The 15,515-nt window shown below is 44.8% G+C and overlaps 1 protein-coding gene across 1 annotated transcript in view; it reads right to left on the bottom strand.

Annotated features, from left to right (window-relative positions):
* Positions 1 to 15,515, bottom strand: part of ASRGL1 (asparaginase and isoaspartyl peptidase 1) — a 345,756-nt gene that overhangs the window by 45,396 nt on the left and 284,845 nt on the right. Inside the window, exon 6 of the mRNA XM_063916789.1 lies at positions 873 to 983. Coding sequence (XP_063772859.1) covers positions 873 to 983 — 111 coding nt within the window. The remainder of the gene's footprint in view (positions 1 to 872; positions 984 to 15,515) is intronic.

The raw sequence follows: 15,515 nt of genomic DNA on the forward strand, positions 1-15,515 counted from the left end.
TCGACATGAGGTTTTGGGTGTCGTTTTCTCCATAAAGTGACGGGGAACCCATATTAGTGCACCATGTTCCCTCACATGGCTCGCGCGGGCAAGGTGCAATCGTAGTCCAAGTGGATCGTTAAGTATGAAAAAATCCCAAAAATGAAGAAAAAAAAATGTGAAGATCCTCACGTCGACCTTTTGACCTCTCGACCTAGTACATGTCGACCTAACGTCCATGTCGACATAATAGCATTGTGGACCTAACGTCCATGTCGACCTAATGGCATTGTCGACCTTCAGTGGTTGACCTAAGTTGTGCCGACCTGACGACCGTTACCCCAGTAAAACATGGGTAGCCAGCACACCAATTGGATACCAATTAAACTAAGCTGGTTTTAAAATTTATGTGGACATTTTTTTGTAAAACTGCAACATTTATTTAAGTTTGCTTTGTTATTTATAGTATATATTTTTTACATTTACCTGCATCCATTGCTTCGTGACACAAGCAGCACTTTAACAGTTTTTTATATAATAGTGCACAAGCAAAATGGAGTGTTTTCTTGTATATAAAGTTCTTGATGAACAGAACTAAATAACTGAAGATGGTCTCGCTCAAAGCCACTTTGTTAATTATTGTTTTCTGCAGAGATGAGCATGGCTATGTGGGCACTGATGGCATACATAAGTGTCTGACTATATGGATTATGATCTACTGATCTAAAAACATGGGTCACCAACCAGGTAAGGACAGTAGAAGCTTTAATGTGGTATACCAATCTGCTAGAATTAATGTAATATATTGCTGCAATAAATTACAAACTATACAAGTTCCCCTTTCTTAGTTATCACTGTGGTTACGATGTAACAAAAATATCAAGGATGATTACCTTTCTCCATGTAATGTAGGATAAGTCTTCCAAGCGTCACTCTCATAATGCTTTCTCCATGTCCTGTGGTCGAGATTGCACCTACATTGTTATCAGCATAACCTCCACAACCTGCAAAACACAGAGACAAGTTTAAACACCATAATCAATGGAGAACATCAGCTCTTATTCTCCATTAAGGTTTGAACACATTATTTATTATGGATGGTACACATTCCCCAGCTTTTGAATACAGACATACAGTATTTGTCACAGTCTCTTCAGATATAAATCTTTGGGCAGTATTTAATCACACACGATGAAACATCGGGACCAAAAAACAGGAGTTTTTCACGATTTTTCATCAATATTTTTCTTACAGGGTATCCAAATAGATCTTCTGTTAAAAAAAAAAATAAAAAAAAAGTTTTTCATGCGAAAACACACAGGTTCATTGAAACCGGTGTGTCTTCGCCGGCATAGAGCCTAAAAGCCGGCACTTAACGGGGATTTTGTTTCGCCCTGCCTAAGGCAGGTGAAACAAAATCCCGATAAGCCACGGTAAACTCTACATTCAGTGTCCTACGGCCGCTGCAGCAGCCTGGGACTTCAGGGAGGGTGCCCAGGAGCCGGCACTCAGCGCCACACGTGACCAACATCACCCCCTTCTTCTCTTGCCCCCGGCGGGGGTCTTGTGAAGGGGGTGCCGGCACAGTGCAGTGACGCACATCCCAACCTCTCCCCCCGACCCTGGCAGGGGTCATGTGACGGGGAGCCGGAGGTGTGTGCTGGCCGGAGCTAGTACTGCAGCAGGTGACGGCATTCCCGATAAGCCACAGCCATGCCGGCTTATCGGGGATAATAGGATAGCCCTGGGCGATATCATTACCCGCGACAAAGTACCACGGGTAATTGGATATCCCCCTTTATCTGCACTTTAACATTCTTTATGGTATATTCATAGGTTGTTTTTCAAGCAATGGAGAGCACATTTTAAAGTATGGACAGTAGCTTCTACAACAGCTAGTATATTTCTAATGTGCTGCCATTTTAATACAGGAGGCAGAAAGTCCACCATTATGTTTCTCCTACTGCTAGTGTACCTGGGTTACTGCATAATGGATTTAATAGAAGCAATTCTATTATATCCAGCTCACCCGGAATCATTTTGGTGCTTGCACAAGGGAAAGCCAAACAAAATTAGGCTATTTGCAAATTACATATTATGAAAAAATTAAAATATTTAAAAAGTTAGAAAATACAGCTTGAATTACATTCTGTTACTCATTCAAACTGAAAATAAAGTGTGTATTAAAAAAGCCAGCTCGAGTACAGCTTTAACAAAATTAATAGGCTTACAATGAGTTGTGTAATAGTCACAAATAGCAGATCTTTAATTTGGTTATGTTGCATTACACGCTTCCGTTTTTTTTCCCCCTTTTAAACTGGTCTGGTAAGAAATTGTTATATGAAAACTTAATTGCTTAGTAGCAATGCCTTAGCCTATAACTTAAGACCCACTAAAATCTTCGTAATTTGGAGAAGTATGTCAGTTGAATTTGTGTAGCTGTCCCGTGCATCATGGAGAATCACTCTTAAATGGTTGACAACCCTTTAGGTAAAATTTGTATATTAATTAGTATATTTGGGAAATATCTTTTCTTGCACGTCATAAATGAAGGCCCTTACTTCATCTCCAGATACAGGGAAAATAAAAGAGACAGAGTTGGTAAGATGGATGGGTAGGGGAGGTCAGAGAAGGGAAAAACAAAAGGCAGAATAATAAGATTAAAGACAGACTGGGAGTCTTGCTGACGGAGACAATGTAAAAGCAGATCATATTAATTATTTTTGCTCAGTATACACTACTGAAAGAGAGGGGAAGGGGCCACAGTTAAGTAGCAGGGGTATTCAGAAAAATTTAACAGGTACATTTACAGAGGAGAAGGTCCTAACAGAACTCTCAAAGCTGAAAGTGGATAAATTAATGGGTCAGATGGGATACATACAATATACTAAAAGAGCGTAAAAGGGGTGCTGGTAGCACCATTAACAGAATTATTTAACCAGTCACCAGCTACAGGAGTAATTCCAGAGGACTGGAAAAGAGCAAACAAAGTCCCACTGCATTAAAGTGGAAAAAGGAAGAGGCAAGCAACTACCGACCAGTGAGTTTTACAACAATAGTAGGGAAATTGATGGAAACATTCTTAAAAGAAAGAGCTGTAGATTATCTCAAATCCATCAATTCACAGTATCCCAAACAGCATGGATTCACTGAGGGGAGATCACGTCAAACCTTACTGACTTTTTTAACTGTGTGACTAAAGTAATAGAAAAAGGTTGGCTCAAAGATAAAGCTTATCTAGACTTAAGTAAGGCTTTTGACGCTGTCCCACATCACAGACTGCTAAATAAATGAAAAAGCTTGGGATTGGATACTAAAATGGTTGAATGGATAAGTTCTTTGTTGCAGGATAAAAAACAGAGTTGTAGTAAAAGGAGTGAATTCACAGGAGGGAAATGTTACCAGTGGAGTACCCCAGGGATCTAGGACCAGTGCTTTTTAATATCCTTGTTGGTGACATTGCGAATGGCATTAAAGGGAAGTATACTTTTTTGCAGAAGACACAAAGGTATGCAACAGGGTAGACAAACCAGGAGAGGTAAAACAAATGATTGAGGATCTAGGTAGACTAAAGGAATGGTCAAGAGCGTGGCAGTTACAGTTTAATGCCAAAAAATGCAAAATCATGCACTTGGGTCTCAAAAATCCAAAGGCATCCAAATACAGTATTAATGGCACTATACTGGAAAGTACTGAGGAGGAAAGGGATCTAGGAATCACTGTTTCAGGTGACTTAAAGGCAGGTCTCAATGTAACAAAGCAATGAGGAAGGCTAGTCAGATGCTTGGTTGCATCAGCAGAAAGAAGTAATAATGTTACTGTATAGGTCATTGGTACGGCCTCATCTAGAATACTGTGTTCAATTCTGGAGGCTATATCTTCAGAAAGATATTAATACATTAGAGACTGTACAAATAAGGGCAAGTAAAATGGTGCATGGCCAACTTCACAAAGCATACACAGAAAGCCTAAAAAAATCACAATATGTATAGTTTGGAGCAGAGAAGAGAAAGGGGGGACATAACAGAAACTTTCAAATATATCAAGGCTTTTAACAAAGTCCAGGAGGGAAGCATTCTTCAAATGAAGAGAAGTATTCGAACACGAGGACATGCACTGAAACTGGAGGGAGGTAGGTTCAGGGGAAATTTGAGGAAAAAAATGAATTCACAGAAAGGGTAGAGGACAAGTGGAATAGCCTCCCATCAGAGGTGGTAGAGGCTAAGACAGTAGAGCAATTTAAACATGCATGGTATAGACATAAGGATATCCTTACAAAGAAATAAGGATCAAATAAGGTTTGAAGTAAAAATGTTGTAAAAAAAAAAAAAAGGGGGCAGACTAAATGGGCCAAGTGGTTATTATTTGCCGTTAAATTCTATGTTTCTATGAGGGGGGCGAACTGTTCAGGGTCTGTTGGGATGTGATGTCTTGACGTATGGAGCCATTTTTTGATGTGAAGTGGGTGGTAAAGTCAAGGGCAGTGAGTGGAGAAGGAAGTCGAGGTTGGGGTGGACAGGGGAGGGAGTTGACAGTGGGTCAGGGATTCGAAGATTGGGAGGAGATGAAGTATGACTGAAAGGGCAGCACTGTAGGAAGAGAATGTAAATTTGAAATGAAGGAAGTCCACTTTAGAGTGTGAATTCCTCCACTTGCGCTCAGCGGTACATAAACATTTTTGCAGATATCTGGTGAAAATGTGGAATGCCACGGTTGAGGTGCTGATCTGCGAGGGTGAATAGTGATTGCTGGAGCAACAGAGGGTGTTACTCAGGTTTGTTAGCAAACAAAAAAGTTAGCAATTGGGCAAAACCATGTTGCACTGCAGGTGGGGTAGATGTAACATGTGCCGAGAGATTTAGATTTGGGTGGGGTATACTGTTTCTGTGCATGGTAACTACTGGCTGCTTAATTTCTAAACTGCATTTTAGATTTCAGTTTGAACACACCGCACCCATGACAGAAAATATTACCTATTATTTTCATGACAATAGGCCATATGTTCACTCACGTGTGGGCTCCACATGGCTCTCCTACGAGGGCACTCAGCCACATTTGATGCCTGCACTCATTCCCTCTGTTTGACCCATGTGCGATGGGAGAGGAAGGGGTTTGCCCCCTTTGCTCCGAGTCTTCCTTAATAGACTTCTTTTGTTTCTTATCTATTACCTTTTACATCATGTGGGAGTTTGTCTACCTTTAATGTTTCCCTGCCCAACATTTAGTGCTTCTCATGGTACTTTAACTTTTCCGGTCGTCCTGTTCCCCCTTGCCCTGCCTACACCTTTATATTCTATTCCCTGTTCCACTTATAGGTTTATATGTTTTGCTTCCTATTATATTCACACTATTTACCAAAAATAGCTCATTTGTAGTGCTCATTGTACTGTACTTCCATATTTTTCATATTTGTCTCTAAGAGCTCTCTAAATAATAATAAAAAAGTGGTAGAATGAATAGCGCTTTCATAATCTGTCTAATATCAAATAATTAACAATATATTACAGATTCTAAAGAGTAATTTGCATGTAGTCAATATAATTACAGTTCTTAATGAAATGACACCTTTGCAAATATAATTTTAATAATTCAGTAAGTATAAATTTATAGTCCATTTTAGGTTTGCTTCTGTTATATATTATTTAGATGAGTAAATTCTTAAAATGCATTTAATTAACACTGATCTGTTTTGTTAATAAATGCATTATAGTCTTCTAATAAAATAATTTATGTTACGGTTTATTTAAATATCCATAATTAAAAAATAAAATAGTTGTACAGCACACATTTGATATCATTCACAAGAATTGTGAAGATAGAATATAAATCAATATAAATCAATTAAATTTAGAGTACAGACTCTCTCTTTCCTAAACTTTAACGCAAAACACATTTCTTTTTTTAAAGCCTTCCAGCTACCATCTTAACCCACTGTTCTGTACTCTTCACTAAATGTCTCCACCCTCTGTGTCACCATCAGTCTGCCCCTCCCCTCTAGACTATAAACTCTCACAAGCTGTGCCCTCTTTCCCTTCCCTGACTTGTTCTATCATCTCCTCCCCATTTTCAACACTGGCACAGAAGCTCAGGGCAATGATGCACGCACGGGGGGTTGCGGAGTACCCAGACACTACCAACGGCAGATTTTTTTTTGAAAGACCGCCATTTTCTTAAGCCCCGTCTTACTGGAATCACGTCTTACTGGTTCTGCTGCGCCCTGGGGCAGGCTTAATCAATGGTGCAAGGTCCTGCCTGCAGTTGCTGCTTTGTGAGCAAGGTGGGGATGGGGAGTGTGTGTGTGTATAGTTTTAGTTATATATATATATATATATATATATATATATATATATATATATATATATATACACACACATCCATACATACACACACATATATACACGCACACAAGCAACAGAGGTGGCACTCCTGGACTCCTTACTTAGCGAAAAAAGCTGTGTTTTTAATCAACGTTTTGGGGCACTTCCCCCCATCATCAGTACACACATGATGGCGGGGGGGAGTGACCGAAGCGTTGATAATTAAAATCACAGCTTTTTTTTACTAAGCAAGGAGTCTAGGAGTGCCGCCTCCGTGTATGGATGGGGTTTGCCAGCCCTTAAGGGAGCACCCTGGCAAGGTATTGTGTGTGCTAATGAAGGAGTGCCGATCAAGGGAGTACACACACACACACACACATATATATATATATATATATATATATATATATATATATATATATATATATTATAAGGGCACGGTCGTGCCCTTATATTAATGCTGAATCGAACAAACGTCCAAGTGATTGGACGTACTGAGCTGAAATTTGGCATGGACGCGTAGAATCGTCACCCGGTGCTGCATGCCAAATTTCAGGCCAAAATAATAAAAAATGAGGAATTGGGAGTAACCTAAAATTTCAACTGTCAGTTTTTTTCTGTGACTTCCTGTGTGGCTTTTGAGGATGGTTTTCCCATATAGTCTATGGAAAGATTTTTGGGAAGGCATAACTCAGGGTAGAGGATAAAGAAAGACTTGGGGTTTGTTTTATTAGATAGAGTATGTCCCAGTGTAGTGCCTTTTGGGGTTGTAGTTTTTCCGAAAGTTATAGTTTTTTTTTTTAATTTCGTAAAATATGCCCCATTTTAAAGATAGGGCTTTTCAATTTGTTCCGCCTGCGCAGTGCTGCCTGGAGGGGGTGTACTAAGAGTAGCTTCAAATGGGTGTACAAATATGGGCGACTTTGAAGATTTACGCTCTGCACAGAAGCGGACATCTGATCTGCCATCCTCCTCGCAGCCAGAACACTCTGCCGGTCCCCTCCTTAGACTGCCGCTTGGCCAGCAATAAGGTATCCGGGGGGGGGGGGGATGGGCAGTAAGTGAGCGGCGCTGGCGGCTCATTTATACACCGGGCGCCCTGTGCGGTGGTGTAATATTCCCCCCCCCCCCCCCGCCGCGTGTGCTCTGACCCGGGAGGGGAGTGGTGTGCATTGCTGGCACAGGAGTGCAGACTACCTCTCTGGCTGATGGGTGATGAGAGGTATCTGCAGTGCATGGGCGGCTCCCCGGCCCCGCTGCTAGTGCGGTGTGAGTGCGGCTGTACAGTATGAATGCACTAGCGCACGCAGGAGAAAGAAGGTTGGCCGGGCAGATGTTTGGATGCGTCAGTGTGGAACCGGCAGCGAGTCACCCAGCGACCCGTCAGAGCGGCGGAGGAGGGATGCGGCACAGAGCGATTGTCTCTCTCTCCCCACCCCTCCATCAATATACAGCAGCCGCCGAGCTCCCGCCTCCCGGAGAAGAGGGGTGCAAGTGAACAGGCAATGTCTCCCCGGCGGCAGCTTCCGGCCCAGCTACAGTTTACTGTCAGGAGATCGGGTGTGGGTCAGGAGTGCTGGCATGGAAGGGGATTTTTTTTTATGACTCGGGTTGATGTCCACGGTAGCAGGTGCCTTACTGGGTGTGGGAGCAGATAATCTGCAGTAAGTGTGTTCTGTAGTTGGAGTGTGGGAGGTAGGGGACAGTGTGAGTGTGTGTTATCTGTCTGCAGTCTGAGTGAGTGCCAGTGGGTGTGTGAGGGGGGCAATCTGTGTGTGTAATATACATTCTGACTGTGTGCATGTGTTTGTTTGTTTGTGTGTGTCTGTCTTTAAGGGGGTGGGCAGTCTGTGTGTGGGTGTGTGTTTTAAGTTGGCAAAACACTTTTACTGTTTTATAGGGGTGGGGCATGGCGAGCGCAACAAAGTGAATATAATAAGAATTTACTTACCGATAATTCTATTTCTCGTAGTCCGTAGTGGATGCTGGGGACTCCGTCAGGACCATGGGGAATAGCGGGCTCCGCAGGAGACAGGGCACATCTAAAAAGCTTTTTAGGTCACATGGTGTGTACTGGCTCCTCCCCCTATGACCCTCCTCCAAGCCTCAGTTAGGTACTGTGCCCGGACGAGCGTACACAATAAGGAAGGATCTTGAATCCCGGGTAAGACTCATACCAGCCACACCAATCACACCGTACAACTTGTGATCTGAACCCAGTTAACAGTATGATAACAAAACGAAGTAGCCTCCGAAAAGATGGCTCACAACAATAGTAATAACCCGATTTTTGTAACAATAACTATGTACAAGCATTGCAGACAATCCGCACTTGGGATGGGCGCCCAGCATCCACTACGGACTACGAGAAATAGAATTATCGGTAAGTAAATTCTTATTTTCTCTAACGTCCTAGTGGATGCTGGGGACTCCGTCAGGACCATGGGGATTATACCAAAGCTCCCAAACGGGCGGGAGAGTGCGGATGACTCTGCAGCACCGAATGAGAGAACTCCAGGTCCTCCTTAGCCAGAGTATCAAAATTTGTAAAATTTTACAAACGTGTTCTCCCCTGACCACGTAGCTGCTCGGCAAAGTTGTAATGCCGAGACTCCTCGGGCAGCCGCCCAGGATGAGCCCACCTTCCTTGTGGAATGGGCATCTACATATTTCGTCTGTGGCAGGCCTGCCACAGAATGTGCAAGCTGAATTGTACTACAAATCCAGCGTGCAATAGACTGCTTAGAAGCATGAGCACCCAGCTTGTTGGGTGTATACAGTATAAACAGCAAGTCAGACTTTCTGACTCCAGCCGTCCTAACTATATATATATATATATATATATATATATATATATATATATATATTTTTAGGGCCCTGACCACGTCTAGTAACTTGGAGTCCTCCAAGTCCCTAGTAGCCGCAGGCACCACAAGAGGTTGTTTCAGGTGAAAACGCTGACACCCCTTCATGAAGAAACTGGAGACGAGTCCCAGTTCTGTCCTGTTCAAATGGAAAATTTTAATATGGGCTTTTGTAAGACAAAGCCGCCCATTCTGACAATCGCCTGGCCGAGGCCAGGGCTAACAACATGGTCACTTCCCATGTGAGATATTTGTCAACAGCATGGTCACTTTCCATGTGAGATATTTCAAATCCACAGATTTGAGCGGTTCAAACCAATATGATTTTAAGAAATCCCAACACTATGTTGAGATCTCACGGTGCCCCTAGGGGCACAAAAAAGCTGTATATGCAATACATCCTTTACAATCTGGACTTCAGGAACTGAAGTCAATTCTTTCTGGAAGAAAATCTACAGGGCCGAAATTTAAATGTTAATGAACCCCAATTTGAGGTCCAAAACACTCCTGTTTTCAGGAAGTGTAGAAATCGACCTAGTTGAATTTCCGTCGTGGAGCCTTCCTGGCCTCACCCACGCAACATATTTTCACCACATGTGGTGATGACGTTGTGCGGTCACCTCCTTCCTGGCTTTGACCAGGGTAGGTATGACCTCTTATGGAATGCCTTTTCCCCTCAGGATCCGGCATTCAACCGCCATGCCGTCAAACGCAGCCGCGGTAAGTCTTGGAATAGACATGGTACTTGCTGAATCAAGTCCCTTCTTAGCTCCCCAGGCCCTTAGTCCTCTGTGAGCATTTCTTGAAGTTCCGGGTACCAAGTCCCTCTTGGCCAATCCGGAGCCACTAGTATAGTTCATACTCCTCTATGTCTTATAATTCTCAATACCCTGGTTATGAGAAACAGAGGAGGGAACACATACACAGACTGGTACACCCACGGTGTTACCAGAACATCCACAGCTATCGCCTGAAGGTCTCATGACCTGGCGGAATACCTGTCCCGTTTTTGTTCGGGCGGGACGCCATCATGTCCCCCTTTGGTCTTTGCCAACGGTCCACAATCATGTTGAAAAACTTCCCTATGAAGTTTCCACTCTCCCGGGTGGAGGTCATGCCTGCTGAGGAAGTCTGCTTCCCAGTCGTCCACTCCCGGAAAGAACACTGCTGACAGTGCTATCACATGATTTTCCGCCTAGCGAAAAATCCTTGCAGTTTTCACTGCCCTCCTGCTTCTTGTGCCGCCCTTCTGTTTACGTGGGCGACTGCCGTGATGTTATCCCACTGGATCAATACCGGCTGACCTTGAAGCAGAGGTCTAGCTAAGTTTAGAGCATTATAAATTTGCTCTAAGCTTATTTATGCGGAGAGAATTCTCCAGACTTAATCACACTTCCCTGGAAATTTTTTCCCTGTGTGACTGTTCCCCAGCCTCTCAGGCTGGCCTCCGTGGTCACCGGCATCCAATCCTGAATGCCGAATCTGCTGCCCTCTAGAAGATGAGCACTCTGTAATCACCACAGGAGAGACACCCTTTTCCTTGGATATAGGGTTATCCGCTGATGCATCTGAGGATGCGATCCGGACCATTTGTCCAGCAGATCCCACTGAAGAGTTCTTGCGGGAAATCTGCCGAATGGACTTGCTTCGTAATAAGCCACCATTTTTACCAGGACTCTTGTGCAATGATGCACTGACACTTTTCCTGGTTTTAGGAGGATCCCGATTAGCTCGGATAACTCCCTGGTTTTCTCCACTGGGAGAAACACGTTTTTCTGGACTGTGTCCAGAATCTTCCCTAGGAACAGTAGACGTGTCGTCGGAAAAAGCTGCGATTTTGGAATATTTAGAATCCACTCGTGCTGTCGTAGAACTACTTAAGATAGTGCTACTCCGACCTCCAACTGTTCTCTGGACCTTGCCCTTATCAGGAAAGCGTCCATGTTTCTTTTAAGAAAAATCATCATTCCGGCCATTACCTTGGTAAAGACCCGGGGCGCCGTGGACCATCCAAACGGCAGCGTCTGAACTGATAGTGACAGTTCTGTACCAGGAACCTGAAGTACCCTTGGTGAGAAGGGCAAATTTGGACCTGTAGGTAAACGTCCCTGATATCCAGTGACATCATATCGTCCCCTTCTTCCTGGTTCGCTATCACTGCTCCGAGTGACTCCATCTTGATTTGAACGCTTGTATGTAAGTGTTCAAATATTTCAGATCTCACCGAGCCGGTTGGCTTCAGTACCACAATATAGTGTGGAATACTACCCCCTTCCTTGTTGTAAGAAGGGTACTTTGATTATCACCTGCTGGGAATACAGCCTGTGAATTGTGTGAGGGGGAGACGTCTCGAATTTCCAATGTACACCTGGGATATTACATGTAGGATCCCGGAGTTCCCTTGCGAGTGTTGCTGAAACTCTTGAGATGACCCCCTACCGCACCTGAGTCCGCTTGTACGGCCCCAGCGTTATGCTGCGGACTTGGCAGAAGCCGTGAGGAGCTTCTGTTCCTGGGAATGAGCTGCTTGCTGCAGTCTTCTTCCCTTTCCTCTCCCCCTGGGCAGATATGACTGGCCTTCGCCCGCCTGCCCGTATGGGGACGAAAGGACTGAGACTGAAAAGACTGTGTCCTTTTCTGCCAATATGTGACTCGGGGTAACAAAAGGTGGATTTTTCAGCTGTTGCCATGGCCACCAGGTCCAATGGACCGCCCCTTTATACGGCAATACTTCCATATGCCGTCTGGAATCTGCCTCACCTGACCACTGTCGTGTCTTCGTCTGGCAGATATGTACATCACATTTACTCTTTGATGCCAGAATGCAAATATGCCTCTGCGCATCACACATATATAGAAATGCATCCCTAAAATGCTCTATAGACAATAAAATCCTGTCCCTGTCAAGGGTATCAAAATTTTCAGTCAGGAAATCCGACCAAGCCCCCTCAGCGCTGCACATCCAGGCTGAGGCGATTGCTGGTCGTAGTATAACACCAGTATGTGTGTATATACTGTTATGATATTTTTCAGCTTCCTATCAGCTGGCTCCTTGAGGGCGGCCGTATCTGGAAACGGTAACGCCATGTTTTTTATATGCGTGTGAGCGCCTTGTCCACCCTAAGGTGTGTTTTCCAACTCGCCCTTACTACTGGCGGGAAAAAGGGTATACCGCCCATAACTTTCTGTCGGAGGAACCCCACGTATCATCACACACTTCATTTAATTTATCTGATTCAGGCAAAACTACAAGTAGTTTATTCCCACCCTACAAAATACCCTTATTTGTGGTACTTGTGGTATCAGAAATACGTAACACCTCCTTCATTGCCCTTAACATGTAACTTGTGGCCCTAAAGGAAAAATACGTTTGTTTCTTCACCGTCGACACTGGGGTCAGTGTCCGTGTCAGTGTCTGTCGACCGACTGAGGTAAATGGGCGTTTTTACAAGCCCCTGACGGTGTCTGAGACGCCTGGACCGATACTAATTTGTCCGCCGGCTGTCTCATGTCGTCAACCGGCTTGCAGCGTGTTGACATTATCACGTAATTCCATAAGTAAGCCATCCATTCTGGTGTCGACTCCCTAGAGAGTGACATCACCATTACAGGCAATTTTCTCCGTCTCCTCACCAACATTTTCCTCATACATGTCGACACACACGTACCGACCTACAGCACACACATACAGGGAATGCTCTGATAGAGGACAGGACCCACTAGCCCTTTGGGGAGACAGAGGGAGAGTTTGCCAGCACACACCAAAAGCGCCATAATGTATATAACAACCCTAGAAGGTGTTGTTTCTATATATGGGCTCTTAATATATAATTATATCGCCAATTTATGCCCCCCTTCTCTTTAACCCTGTTTCTGTAGTGCAGGGGAGAGTGGGAGCCTTCCTCACCAGCGGAGCTGGTCAGGAAAATGGCGCTGAGTGCTGAGGAGAATAAGCTCCGCCCCTTTCACGGCGGGCTTTTCTCCCGGTTATTAGGAAAACTGGCCTGGGTTAAATACATACATATAGCCTTAATGGCTATATGTGATGTATTTATTTGCCAAATAGGTATTTATATTGCTGCCCAGGGCGCCCCCAGCAGCGCCCTGCACCCTCCGTGACCGTGTCAGTGAGCCGTGTAGCAACAATGGCGCACAGCTGCAGTGCTGTGCGCTACCTCTCTGAAGACTGTGAAGTCTTCTGCCGCCTGTTTCCGGACCTCCGTTCCGCCGTCTTTCTTCAGCGTCTGTAAGGGGGATCGGCGGCGCGGCTCCGGGACGAACCCCAGGCTGACCTGTGTTCCGACTCCCTCTGGAGCTCAGTGTCCAGTAGCCTAAAACTTCAATCCTCCTGCACGCAGGTGAGTTGCAAGTCTCTCCCCTAAGTCCCTCGTTGCAGTGATCCTGTCGCCAGCAGGAATCACTGATTAGAAACCTAAAAAAAAACTTTACTAAACAGCTCCTTAAGAGAGCCATCCAGTTTGCACCCTTCTCGGACGGGCACAAAAACCTAACTGAGGCTTGGAGGAGGGTCATAGGGGGAGGAGCCAGTACACACCATGTGACCTAAAAAGCTTTTTAGATGTGCCCTGTCTCCTGCGGAGCCCGCTATTCCCCATGGTCCTGACGGAGTCCCCAGCATCCACTAGGACGTTAGAGAAATTATGTATATGTATGGGAGCGGCAGTGTACGGATATATGGATGTATGAGAGCGGCAGTGTATGGATGTATGAGAGCGGCAGTGTGTGGATGCAATGTACGGATATATGGATGTATGAGCGCGGCAGTGTACGGATATATGGATGTATGAGAGCGGCAGTGTATGGATATATGGATGTATGAGAGCGGCCGTGCATGGATGTATGAGAGCGGCAGTGTACGGATATATGGATATATGGATGTATGAGAGCGGCTGTGTATGGATGTATGAGAGCGGCAGTGTACAGATATATGGATGTATGAGAGCGGCAGTGTACGGATATATGGATGTATGAGAGCGGCAGTGTACGGATATATGGATGTATGAGAGGCAGTGTAGGGATGTATGAGAGCGGCAGTGTACGGATATATGGATGTATGAGAGCGGCAGTGAACGGATATATGGATGTATGAGAGCGGCAGTGTAGGGATGTATGAGAGCGGCAGTGTACGGATATATGGATGTATGAGAACGGCAGTGTATGGATGTATAAGAGCGTCAGTGTAGAGGTATATGGATGTATGAGAACGGCAGTGTATGGATGTATGAGAGCGGCAGTGTACAGATATATGGATGTATGAGAGCGTCAGTGTACACATATATGGATGTATGAGAGCGGCAGTGTACAGATATATGGATGTATGAGAGCGGCCGTGCATGGATGTATGAGAGCGGCAGTGTACGGATATATGGATGTATGAGAGCGGCTGTGTATGGATGTATGAGAGCGGCAGTGTACAGATATATGGATGTATGAGAGCGGCAGTGTACAGATATATGGATGTATGAGAGCGGCAGTGTATGGATATATGGATGTATGAGAGCGGCAGTGTACAGATATATGGATGTATGAGAGCGGCCGTGTATGGATGTACAGTATGAGAGACAGAATGAAATAGCGTGTGTGGCAGAAATAAAACAAGATAGTATGTGTGTAAAAATAAGATTTTACTCACCGGTAAATCTATTTCTCGTAGTCCGTAGTAGATGCTGGGGACTCCGTAAGGACCATGGGGAATAGCGACTGGGCACAGCTAAGAAAGATTTAGGACTACCTGGCGTGCACTGGCTCCTCCCACTATGACCCTACTCCGGACTTCAGTAAGGATACTGTGCCCGGAAGAGCTGACACAATAAGGAAGGATTTTGAATCCCGGGTAAGACTCATACCAGCCACACCAATCACACCGTATAACTCGTGATAATATACCCAGTTAACAGAATGAACTAACAGAGCCTCTCAAAAGATGGCTCAACAATAACCCTTTTAGTTAACAATAACTATATACAAGTATTGCAGACAGTCCGCACTTGGGACGGGCGCCCAGCATCCACTACGGACTACGAGAAATAGATTTACCGGTGAGTAAAATCTTATTTTCTCTGACGTCCTAGTGGATGCTGGGGACTCCGTAAGGACCATGGGGATTATACCAAAGCTCCCAAACGGGCGGGAGAGTGCGGATGACTCTGCAGCACCGAATGAGAGAACTCAAGGTCCTCCTCAGCCAGGGTATCAAATTTGTAGAATTTTGCAAACGTGTTTGCCCCTGACCAAGTAGCAGCTCGGCAAAGTTGTAAAGCCGAGACCCCTCGGGCAGCCGCCCAAGAAGAGCCCACTTTCCTCGTGGAATGGGCTTTTACAGATTTAGGCTGCG

This window comes from Pseudophryne corroboree, chromosome 4 (genome assembly GCF_028390025.1).
Source record: "Pseudophryne corroboree isolate aPseCor3 chromosome 4, aPseCor3.hap2, whole genome shotgun sequence".
Lineage (NCBI taxonomy): Eukaryota > Metazoa > Chordata > Amphibia > Anura > Myobatrachidae > Pseudophryne > Pseudophryne corroboree.